Raw genomic sequence first — 12,630 nt, 5'->3', positions numbered from 1 at the left:
TTAAATACAGAGACAGTAAGTTTAAAATGATCTACAGTTCACATATTTACCAAGATAAAAAGTAGGTAACACCAGTCATGGATCTTGGATGCAGTTGCTTTCTATTTAGAATGTCAACGGTCTTCTTCATGACCCACCTTTCTCTCTCTCTTATTTTATTTAGCATTCTCACACACACGCGCACATTACACACACATTATATTTTAGGACTCTATATTTATATACCGACCCTTCCCCCTCTCTTTTCTCTTATTAACTAACCCATCATCTCTCCCTACTATCTAACCCCCCAATCATTGAAGCTCCAAAAAGGAAGGGCCAATGGGAGCCTCCTCTTTGTCCTCCCCTTCTGCCCCCTCTTTCTTCTTTTATTTCACGCCTCACTCGTTACTCTCCCTGCCGTTCTGCTTGTCTTTTTTACTATGCCTCCTGCAGCCGTCCTCCCGTTCGGCATTCGCCGATCAGGAGGCCGACCGCATCGCCCTCCTGCCGGGCCAGCCGGCCGTGAACTTCTCCCAATATTCGGGGTACGTCACCGTGAACCGGCAGGCCGGCCGGGCACTGTTCTATTGGTTCCAAGAGGCCCCCGCTGGGCGCGCGGCCGCGGCGCCGCTCGTTCTCTGGCTCAACGGCGGCCCCGGGTGCTCTTCGGTTGGCTACGGGGCGTCGGAAGAGCTCGGCGCCTTCCGCATCAGGCCCGACGGAAAGACTCTCTTCTTGAACAAGTACGCTTGGAACAAAGGTGAATTCGAATTCGGACTCTCTGCTCTGATACCATCTTAAAAAATAAAAAACAACCATCATTTTTCAAAAACTTAACTTTTGGAGAACGATATTTTTGAAGTATATTGAACACTTTAATCATGTTTTTTTTCTATTTTTCAATTGATTTTGTGGGAATTTTGGTGTAGTGGCTAATGTGCTCTTCTTGGAGTCGCCGGCGGGGGTCGGATTCTCGTACTCGAACAGGACTTCGGATTTGTATACTGCTGGAGACAATAGAACAGGTTTTTTTTTTTTTTTTTTTTTTTTTTTTCATTTTAGACCATTTTAGGCAATTATTTAAATTTCTCTACAATGAAAAAAGAAAAGAGAAGAGAATTCTTATTTTTTATCTTATGTTTTGAATTAAATTTTGTAGCATGGGATGCATATACTTTTCTAGTGAATTGGTTTGAGAGGTTTCCTCAGTATAAATACCGCGATTTCTACATCACTGGAGAGAGCTATGCTGGTAAATTATGAACCCTAAGCTTCAATAATTGTACTTCCTCTTTTTTTTTTCTTTTTTTTTTTTTTGGTTTAGATCAATCTCTTTCTAGTTTATACTTGTCATTTTTTTACTCTCTAAAGTAATCCCATTTTTTTTGTTTAATTCGATCAATTTATTGCATTTCAGGGCACTATGTTCCTCAGCTATCACAGATTGTGTATCAGCAAAATAAAGGCGTTGAGAAGCCCATTATTAATCTCAAAGGTTTCTTGGTAAATACTTTGTTATTACTTATTTACCTTTCTGTTGTGTGTGTTTTTTTTTCCCTTTTAATTGGGAGAACCAAATATATCCTCTAATTATTTCTTTTCTTTTCTTTTTTTCTTTTGTCATGTGCTTATATACGGCGCAATCTGGCCCATCAGTATTAATAACTCGATAAAATAGATCTTTTCAGTACAAATTAGTGGTACACATTGTGTCATATTGGATATACATATATGTCAGTTTGTACAAGCCTTTTACATCATAAGTAAGAAGTAACTAATTTTAGTAACTTAAAAGCTTATTTAACTCAAATTAGTAATGCTAGTACATGAGCAGTATTTTCCTGACATCTTAAAATGCAGGACCATTTACAGCGGTGACTACGGCTTGAGTTGAATCACTATTAACATCCATTTCAACATCATATTGTATGTGCAGGTCGGGAACGGCGTGACCGACGACTATCACGACTACGTTGGCACGTTCGAGTACTGGTGGACGCACGGGCTGATCTCCGACGAGACTTATCATAATCTGCAGGTGGTCTGCGACTTTGATTCATCGGAGCACCCTTCAGAAGCATGCGTCAATTGGCTTAACATTGCCTATGTAGAGCAAGGCAACATTGATGCTTACAGCATCTACACCCGACCTTGCAATGATACCACCACTCTCAAGCGCAATTTAAGGGGCCGCTATGTGAGCTCTCTTTACCATTATTATTAACAGATAGATACATTAAGCCTGCAGGTTGGTATTTACATGGTAAACTCGAGGAGATTAGTGAAGCTGATATTTGAAGAACAGTATGAGCTCCTTAGCTAGAAATTTTGTCTTTCTTTGTATCCTTCAAAGTGAATCTAAAATTAAAAGGGGTTATTCAAGTCAAAACTATCGTAAAGTTGTGGTAAAAGCGAGATGTGTAGGCAGATCAACACATTAAGGGCTTTTGTTTGGTTTGGCGCAGCTGTTTGTTGTAGCAAAAGCAGAAGTTTTAATTTGGAGCTTTTTGCTTTTGAAAAGTGCAGTCCAGAATTCTGCTACAGCAAAAGCGTCAATTTGTTTGTTCAAAGCAAAGCCGGGCTTCTGAAAGTCACCACCTTATCAAGTATATAACCAACAGCCAGGTCAAGATGCGCTAAAATGCGTGCACAAGTGTTTTTTTTTTCCTCCTTTAATGCATATGCCGATATCCGATTTCGATCTCGATATATTGGCTTGATAATTTTAAGTTGTGAAAATGAACATAATCTTAGAGGTCACTTTCTGTACACTTTTTATCTCTGTCTTATAAACATTTCATCCAAATTCAGCCTTGGATGACCAGAGGTTATGATCCCTGCACTGAAAAATACTCCAGAATGTACTACAACCATCCGGATGTTCAGAAAGCTCTCCATGCAAATCTCACTGGGATACCTTACCGTTGGGACACCTGCAGGTTACACCTATGGCTCCTAAATTTCTCGATCGAAAAATTATGAATGTACAGATGTTTCTTTTTGCGCAATGTGTTAGTTACATCAGTAATCTGAAACTTACCGATTTGTCGCATCATTATTATTGTTGCAGCGACATTGTCGGTACGTACTGGGCGGATTCGCCAAGATCAATGCTTCCTATCTACCGAGAACTTATTGCAGCTGGACTGAGGGTATGGGTTTTCAGGTATGAAGTTATGCTTTCTTTCTTTTTCTGTTTTCTTTGCCATATATAGGAGTTTTCGGGTATGCTTCTCTTTCTGGTGTATTTGTTGGAGGTGGTCCGAAAGTTGGAGGGTCATTTTCACTCGGCAGAAAGTATAATTCTCATTTGAGTGCATCTTGAGCATGCTATTACAAAAAATTCACTGAAAATGTCATAAATTTGCATGATGTCAACAGATAGCTACTTGAGAGCGACGCAACACCATCTATAGATTGGACCGTTTTACCTGACAAATATGAAACAAATCTCTTAGTTTCCATAAAACCATTTAGTCCGGAATCTTCGTATTTCCCTTTCGTCCATTCCGTTATCCTATGTTTCGAATTTCAGAAATCTTTGTCTAACTTTATCGGTACGAATGATTCCGCGCAGCAGAAACTTGGTTATTAGATATTTATCAATAGAACTGTGTGTGGCTGGGTCATTGCAGAGATAGAAAAATTGAAGGATCAGAATCCTTCTGTCCTGCCGAATACTTGCTATTCTGTCAGTAACACTTTTGTTTGCCAGGAAGGAAAAGCATGTATGGAAATTCCGAATTGGCTCGAATGGAATGGAATGAATTGCATTGGATTGCGATCGTTCCGCAACTAACATATTTTTAAATTTCATGAGACAAATATACATGTTAAGAAGGATCCTTGTTCCTACCGATTTTTTTTTTTCGAATTCTATAGCTCATGCTACAAAGAGCTGTGCTTGTTACTTTAACTGCGGTGAACACTCTTTGGTTTTGCAGTGGAGACACAGATTCAGTAGTCCCTCTAACAGCTACCAGATACTCACTTGATGCTCTGAATCTTTCAACTCTCATCAGCTGGTATCCTTGGTATGACAATGAAAATGTGAGTCCAAAATTAATCCTTTCCCTCTCTCTCTCTCTCTCTCTCTCTCTAATTTTGTCATCAAACTATTAAGAATACTTCTGAACTATTTCTTGTTTGATCCATCTTTTGGATTACATAATAGTACGCAAGTCCTAAATGCCGGTTTATATGATCGTCTCAAATCTATTCTATTCTACCAGCTATATCAGTTGCGGAATGCAAATTATTTTCTATCAGATAGATCTTCCAAATAAGGCAGCTACTAATGGATCTATCGACTTATCCATCTAACACATAAAGTGTGCCCTGCTAGGTGGGTGGATGGAGCCAAGTCTACAAAGGGCTCACATATGTGACAGTCCTAGGAGCAGGGCATGAAGTTCCCCTCCACCGACCGCGGCAAGCCCTAATTCTGTTCATGCATTTCTTGCACAATAATCCCATGCCTTCTCTCAATCAATCAGCTATATAACAACACACTATATCATCCAAGGAAACAGAGCAACAAAAAAATGAAAACCAAAAAAAAAAAAAAAAAATTTAGAGGAGGTGAAATGAAAATTTGTAATTTGTGCATTGAGCCATGCAACAAGTAAATTGCTAGGCACAATTATTAGTGGACTGCCATTATTTCTGAAAGAAGCCTGTGAAAGGCTAAAACAGTGTTAATAAAATGCAGGTTGCAGATTAAATGCTGCTGATTGTATTTTTATTGTAAATGTGACATATTGTTTGATACGCTTCAGTATGCTAGATTAGAATAAACTAAATAGCACTTAATTATTTAAATAGATCTAATTAGCTTTAAAGAAGTTCGAGAATTAGATGGAATTTAATGAATTTAATTTTCTCTTCTAAGTTAGGTCTAATCCATGATACTGAAGCTCATTAGGCACTAATAAGAGTTATCTGAGAATGATCTGATGATTGGTTTGGAACAGACTATTTTGATTATTAAGAATTCTATAAAACTTCTTTATTAAAAGCCTGTTTAGTGCTTCTTTAATCTTAACTTCTGGAACAGCAACAGCAGCATCAAATATGAAAATAAAAAAGCTGGTCTAAAGTTTCTGTTGTTGCGAGAAGCTAAAAGAAGCTTCTGACCTTCAAAAGCAAGAGTTTGAATAAGAAGCTTCTGCTTGGGCAACAAAAGTGATCAGATTCCTTCTGATGGAAAAGCTTCTTTAAGTTAGCTTTACTGAAACAGTATTGCTGCAAAAATTGGTGCAAAGCAAGGTTGTTCCAGATTTCGCATCCAAAGTCACACAAACACCATGGCAAGAAAAGCATTTTGGTCTCTGAATTAATTTTAATTCAGCAATTCGGTGTCTTTTTTATCAAAAAATCAAAAACCATTTATTGCTGTGAAAATTGTTCTGCCCTTGGAAAACATAGCTGAAACATAATATCAAAATTCATTGGACAAAAAGAATGCTAACCCAAGTAGAAGAACTGAACATTGGTGAGGTTGTCCACATTTGTCTATCTTATCATATTGTTACTCCGATATTTAATCATTGAAGAAAATAAAGAAGACATTCCATTTGCAGCTATATTTTTCCAGAGAGATTTTGAATATTAGAACCTTACAGATTACATTTGAAGAAACATCAGATTTTTGACTGGAACACACAACAAAAGAGTTTGAAAAAAATCTCTCTCATTATTCTGAAACACAAACATGCACTCTGCAGCATGAATCCAAGTATCGTGACCAGGAAATTTGTGCCACCGCATTTCAGTTCTTGACATCTACATCCGAGAGCTTCGTCAAGGCTACAGAAACAGCATCGAAAAGCTCTGTCTGAGCTGCAGAAACATCATAAGAGAGCTAGTTAAGTATTCAGCAACAAGGTGAAAAAAGTAAATTGTTACAGAAGTTGAGATTAAGTGAGATGAGCCAATCTCTCTTCAAAACAACAAACAAAAAGACCGGTTCCTAGTTAACTAATTCAAGTCGGATAACTTGAAAAATAGATGCAGCTAAATATTGGGAATATTTCAATGGAGGGATATAGGAAAGCTGAACCTATTATAGTTGAAAAGAAAAACCCATCAATGTTTCACATGATCTGCAATGCAACTCCCCTGACATTCGATGCCTTTTATATATGAAAAGAGGAGCACCCAAACAAAGTTGTGTTTGCTGTCAAATACAGGCAAGTTTGTAAAGCCACATTCTTGCAATGAACCATGTCAATTACATAAGCAAGACATCTGAAGCTTGAAAGCGATGAAAATTTCCATTCAATGCCACACACACGCACGCGTGCACGCACCCAGGCGCGCGCGCACACAGAGAATTGGGAATGCCTTTGAAAGCAGATGAGAGTTGCCGTTAATATGTGCGACCATGTGAATAACATGAAGGATCTTGAGACACATCTGTAGCTTGAAAGAGTGAAAGCACCCCGCCTTCCCCCCAGCCCAAAGGGAAAGAAAGAGAAAAACAAGGGGAAAAAAAAAGTGCTTCCAAAAGCTATCTAGCTTGATTAGCTAGTTTTATCCCCAAGTAAAAACAGGAAAGAAAAGAGGAAGAGACGGGTGTTGCGGGGTTGGTTTGTGCAGGGTAGGGTTGGAGGAATGCGGTGAAGAAGAAGAAGAAGAAGAAGAAGAGTCTAGCTCAACTCTACTATCGTTTATGCCACACATACACACACCAAAGGTTTAAGTGGAAATGCAGTACCATAATAATGACAGATTCATTTGTTGTAAACCAAGATATGATGATAATAGTAGGATTTCAAAACTGTTGGTCTCAATACCATCCATAACATTAAAGCTAAGACATTGCCGCCTTCTTTGCCTCCTCAAGCTGTTGCAGTTCTATCAACCTTTCTGCCCAAGCTTTTTCTCTTGCCACTGCAGCCATCTTCCTCTCTATCCTCTTCATTTCCTTTCTCTTTCGAGCCTCCGCTAATTGAGCTTTGCGTTTCTTCTTCTCAGACTATTGATACACAAAATCAGGTGATAAGGAGATCATTAGATTGGTTAAAAAGGAAACCAAAATCAGGTGATTTAGACTTAACTATTCCATCAGTGATAGAGATTGTAATATACAAGAAGGAATCCGAATTTTAAATTTTCTGCGACAACCTGAATTATCAAACTGGAGAAAAGTTTCAGCTCTAATCAAGGAAAGGAGCATTCCTAACAGCACTGCAATTATTACCTAATGACGACACAAAAGTTCAAATAATGGATAATTCTTTCTGTTCCAAGGCTACTAAAGACAAAGTACATGGCACTCACATAGTCACATCTTAACTCATATTACTGAATAAAGGTACTACTGATACTTCAAAGAGAACTATAGCTTAAGAAACTAAACCCAAAGACAAAAGAAATAAATATACAGAACTACAGATTTATCAAAGCAATGAATCAAAATTTATCCAAGGAAGTGATATGAACTGTCACCACAAAACTCATAGAATATCTTCTCTTTTCTTAATTGTTGCCTTTTAATGGGACATGATCTAAACTGTAAACAAATTAAGAATAATGCAGGAATCCTTATTTACAAATTATGTCTCTACTTTTCTGATTCCATCTTATCATCAGCATTCAAGCTGTCATAAGGATTGAAATTAGAAAGACCGATAGACATAATCTCAAGTTCTTTCAGAACTAGAAATGAAGTCAACATGCGCCTGTTCGTGAGAATTGAAATCAAAACAACTGAATAATACCAGGCAGAAAAGGTATTTACAAATTAAAACAACTATCTTGAAACGTAAAGCCGTTGCAGTCTCTAGCATGGAACTGAATAATTATGTCAGAAGTATCAATTTTCTACATTAAACCAGACGTTTCACCATCTTGACAGAGCACTTTAGTTTAGATCTATGCAGACAACTAATAAACCAAAAACAACAAAAGGTATAAAACACTACTCTTCAATCCTATCTCCGTAAAGTGGCAGAGTAGTACTTGAAATCAAAAATAGTCCTCTGAGAAGAAACAAGAGGAAATTTTGAATCAAAATATGCCTACAATGCTACCAGACCAAAATTAGCTTTCAGTACAGATTATATTAATTTGAGTTATCCAACAAAAAGAAATTGCAGTCTTCTAATTAGCTTTTCAAGATGTAACTCGCACAAGACATGATTTTAACATCATCCTAACAGTTCATAGCACAGCAATCTGGAAATCTGAAAGAAAAGTCCAAAACCATCATGTTTAACTTCATAAAAAAACGAATTGAGGTTAACACATAAAAGCGAACAACTTGAATAATCAGAGTTCCAAAATACTAAAAGATCTTTTTTGACAAATCGTATATGAAATAATGCTGAAAGAATTAGCCAAACAAGAAATCAGAAATAGGTAAAAGGATCTATAAGAGCAATACTATAACAGTACAAACTAAAACTTTCCATCCTGGGGGGAACAAAAAGAAAGAAATTGATATTTGAAATGACAATATTTGACAAGCAACCATACCAGTATAAATGCTTTCCTCTGCATGATGCGCTTCTTTCTCTTCCTTCCCCTGGCCTTGATACTTCCTTCGTTAGGCCGACTTCTAGGTATTTCTTCTCCAGGCACATACTGGACCCATGCGTAAGGACCTATTTATATGAGGAAAACAATGCATATAAAATCAATCTGCCGAAAGAAATGTCAATTTTTGGATCTAAGATCCAAAGTGTAGAATTGACGATCAAACCAGGAAGAATAACATGAATAGAGCTAGAGCTAATAAAATATTAACTCATCAACGAAAACTCTAACACCTAGAAGCAGATACACAAAAAAAGGGGGAAAAAGATAAACAAAAAGTACAGTGGAAATCCATAATAAATATGAATATAATGAAATAAGCAGTAAAAAATTAGGTTAAATCTAAAATATTTGATTATAGAATGGATATAATGCCTAAACAAATAAAATGGACTACATTGTATATACCTAAACTAAAAGCAATGCTGATAAAGTACTAGGATGGTTCAAGAGAATATTATAAAAATTAAGGTAAAAATGTGTAGAACTTATCTGAACTATAGACCATTTTGATTTGACTACCTAACCTTTTAAAATTTTGATTTTAGTATCCAACCTTTGAATTTGTTTGATTAAAGCCATTTGATGGCTCTTCTAATACAAAATTTAATTTAAGCTAATTACTTATTTTAATAAATTTATTGTTGCATAAATTTGCACAAAATATACTAATTAGACCTGTAAAGATAAACAACGCCTTCAAATTTTGAAGTTAAAGAGTCATTAATTGACTCAAATCAACAAAATAAAAATTTTTAAAGGTTAGGTAATTAGATCAAAATGGCTGATAGTTGAGGTATGTCCTATACATTTTTATAGTTGAGGTATATTCTACACATTTTTACCTAAAATTAATGATTAAAAAATACTGAAGCACTCAAATAACATTTTTGAACTGAGAAGTCATTTTGCCACATGTCCATAGGCATCGACGTATCAAGCTAAAACAACAACCAATGCTGACCACCTCATGTTTCAAGCCGTCAACACCATAAAAATAGTACAAATCAAAACAGAAAATAAAATAAAAGTAGGATCATACACAGTAAAGGTATAGCAAGAACCAGCAGCACTGCCGGTGCTAAGCAAGGTGAAAACGAGGGGCCATAGTTCAAATGCTTAATAATTCATCAAAAATTTCAATTATAAAATCACTTTAAAATCATCAGCATATACGATTATAGAAATTACACAAAGTGTTTAATAATTCATCAAATTTTTTTCATTTGTTATGTCACTAAAAAATCATCAGCATAGACGATTATAGAAAATTACACAAAGTCCAAAACCTATCTTTTTTTTCTTCATTTGCATTTGACCATGGCATGTCACCAAAAGTGTTATTCCAAACATTATATATCCGCACACATTATTAACAAAATATACATGTCAGCTGGAACTGTTTGCCACTCCAATCCAACCCACAATTCACCCTTTCCAACCAAATGTGACCCGAAAAACCTCTTTATTTATCTTTTTTGCTAATTCTTCAATATCTTCTCAAAATGAAGCATCTTTACAGATAAATCTAACATCAAAGCCGGATAGACTCATAGCCAAATTCCTTGTCAAAGCAAAATTAGTCTGCAAAACCTACACTTATCATTCACATCAACAGCATGCATAAAAGGAAGATTCATAACAAAGATTAGTTGAATAGATCGAAACCTGGAGGTCTGAGGCTCGCCCTCTTCCTCCGAGGCTTCGTCCCGGGCCTTCTCTTCGGGAACCTAGTATCAGTTAAGCTACCAAAGGAGCTTCCGATCGTTGCCGTAGAACAAAACCTCGCCGTATTCAAAACCTTCCCAATTGTCGGGGCAAATCCTCCTCTTGCCAGATCAAATGGAGGAAGAGGGGTAGACGAAGCCTTACTCAAGAGTGAGAGGGAGGGAGGTGGAGAGAGAGTAGCAGCCAAAGGTCGAGCAATACTCCTCAAAACCCTAGATAACGCCATCACTCTATGCTCCGCTTCTTGGAGCCGATCATGGGAAACCTAGATCGCCATTACTCGTCGGAGCCGCATCTCCAAACCCTAGCTTGGAGGTGGCGTCGGCTTCGGCGTCGGCGTCCGGTGGCGGCGTCCGGTGGAGGGGGAGGAGACGAGCGGAGATGGAGAGAGAGAGGGGAGGTAGAGCAGAGCGGGTTTAAGGCGCGGCTAGGGTTTGAGATTGAGAGAGAGAGAGAGAGAAAGAGAGAGAGAGAGAGAGTTGAGTTGAGGAGCGAAAATTAGGGTTTGATGGGCTATGGGTTCAATTTAACGGGCAATTCTAGACCGGATTTCGGCCCGCGATCCTGGACCCGGTCCACTATGATCCATCTCCACCACATACATTGGACTTGGACATGATAATATGTAACTGCTCGGTCCACATGTTAAAAATTATAATCTTTTACAGTTTTTTTTTTTTTTTTGAGAAAACTTCAAATACAACCCTGCGGTTTCATACTTTCTTATTTTAGTAGCTTACAGTTTAAGGTATATCAATTTAGTATCTTTTTTATTTTATTTTTCTCTTTTTATTATTCATTCCACTAATATTTTTTTGTTAAATCAGTGACAAAGTTAAAATTAAGAGATACTAAAGTGAATATTCGATAAACCTAGGAGGGGTTTCTGAAATTTTTTGTATATAATTTAACGAAATATTAACGGAGGAGCTGACGAAAAGAAAAAAATAAAATCATAGGATACTAACTTGATACACTTTAAACCACATGGTACTAAAGTGAGAAAGTACGAAACCACAGGGGTTGGTACTTGAAGTTTTTTTTTCTTTGTATGCGCAAAAAATACCTATTTTTATGTCGTTAATTTTTTGAGAATCTGTTTGGATGAAGAGAGAAAAAAATAATCAAAAGAAAGTTCAAAGAGAAAATTAATTTTTCTAGCTTAAATGTTTACATTTTTAAAGTCTTATAAAATTATGTGCACAATATGCGATTAAAATAATTGTGTAATTAATAATTTAGGGACCTTTTGAGCTATTTTTTAAAGTTCAAGGAATCTAATTGACGAATTAAAAGCTGATTGCCTATTTGCATAAAAAACTAAAGTTCAGGGGGTCATTTTTTTTCTAATTTAAATTATATTTGAAAGTGTAAAATGCATAAATGATTACATAATATAAAACACGATTTTTAAATTTTTACTAACATTTTCTTAAAAGATTTTAGAATTTAAATTTTTTATGTAAAATTCGTAATTTTTGGAAGTATTGAGTTTCGGTTAAATTCTGAAACAGACACAGATTAATTACTTTTTTGTTGGCACTTCTCAGTTTTCAATTTATTATTTTGATTTGAATTATTCAATGCAATTAAATTAGAATTTTGTTAAATTTACAATTGATTTCATTAAATTTAATGACCTAAGCCGCTTTTGTGCAAATTTACAATTGATTTCATTAAATTTATTCTTATTTTTGGTTAATAAAATTTGACGGAAAACTGACAAAAAAGATAATATGAATGATATATTAAAGCTTAGGTTGCTAGATATCCACTTAAGAAGTTTGGAGGGTAAAATAAAACTCCTCCAAATATTCAGCTGGTAACAGTGCAATTTACTCTTTATTCTTAGTATTGAAAACTTTCATTAAAATTTAAGATAAATTACATTGATCCTCAAACTATGAAAACATAGCACTTTAGTCCTCAAACTTTAATTCGCTATAATTTTTGGGTCCAACTTTCTAAATTATGACAATTAAGTCCCACCATTCAATTTTTGTGTCTAAATATTGATAAACTACTAATATATAAGTGATGTAATAATATTAGAATTGATGATTCAATAATAATTAAGATGCTTCATCACTCCTCTATTAATAATCCATCAAAACTTAACCAAAGAAAGGGTTTTGAGACGTGATTATAATAAATTAGAAAGTTTGAGTCTAAAATTATAATAAATTAAAGTATGAGGACTAAAATACCACATGCTCTATAGTTTGAGGACCAAAGTTGTAATTTATCCTAAAAATTACTAGCAAGGCTATTAAGGCTAGAGATGTCAACGGGTCGGATTCGGGGCGGATTTTTAAAAACCCGAACCCGAACCCGACTCCAAACCCGAGACCCGAACCCGAACCCGAACCCGACGGATTT

At 36.0% G+C, this 12,630-nt stretch overlaps 2 protein-coding genes across 4 annotated transcripts; one reads left to right on the top strand and one right to left on the bottom strand.

The window, feature by feature from the left end:
• Positions 209–4,779, top strand: LOC109720280 (serine carboxypeptidase II-1-like). 2 transcript variants are annotated; one of them, XM_020247279.1, is made up of 10 exons: positions 209–742; positions 912–1,007; positions 1,142–1,234; positions 1,400–1,485; positions 1,919–2,179; positions 2,509–2,607; positions 2,794–2,921; positions 3,053–3,148; positions 3,927–4,032; positions 4,328–4,779. In XM_020247279.1, the coding sequence occupies exons 1-10, from the start codon at positions 322–324 to the stop codon at positions 4,484–4,486; spliced, it is 1,545 nt and encodes a 514-aa protein (XP_020102868.1). In that variant the 5' UTR covers positions 209–321; the 3' UTR covers positions 4,487–4,779. The 2 variants fall into 2 exon arrangements, with proteins under 2 accessions (XP_020102868.1, XP_020102869.1); XM_020247280.1 differs by lacking the exon at positions 2,509–2,607 and having other exon boundaries at positions 212–742.
• On the bottom strand, positions 5,498–10,745 carry LOC109720281. 2 transcript variants are annotated; one of them, XR_002218890.1, is made up of 4 exons: positions 10,192–10,745; positions 8,464–8,591; positions 6,701–6,961; positions 5,498–5,823 (listed from the first exon to the last, which is right to left on the bottom strand). XR_002218890.1 is itself a non-coding variant. In XM_020247281.1 (4 exons), the coding sequence occupies exons 1-3, from the start codon at positions 10,475–10,477 to the stop codon at positions 6,797–6,799; spliced, it is 579 nt and encodes a 192-aa protein (XP_020102870.1). In that variant the 5' UTR covers positions 10,478–10,742; the 3' UTR covers positions 5,498–5,823; positions 6,780–6,796. The 2 variants fall into 2 exon arrangements, 1 of the variants encoding a protein (XP_020102870.1); XM_020247281.1 differs by having other exon boundaries at positions 6,780–6,961; positions 10,192–10,742.

The sequence above is a fragment of the Ananas comosus genome, linkage group 14 (assembly GCF_001540865.1).
Source record: "Ananas comosus cultivar F153 linkage group 14, ASM154086v1, whole genome shotgun sequence".
Classification (NCBI taxonomy): Eukaryota; Viridiplantae; Streptophyta; class Magnoliopsida; order Poales; family Bromeliaceae; genus Ananas; species Ananas comosus.
This window is presented reverse-complemented; position numbering and strand designations above follow the sequence as displayed.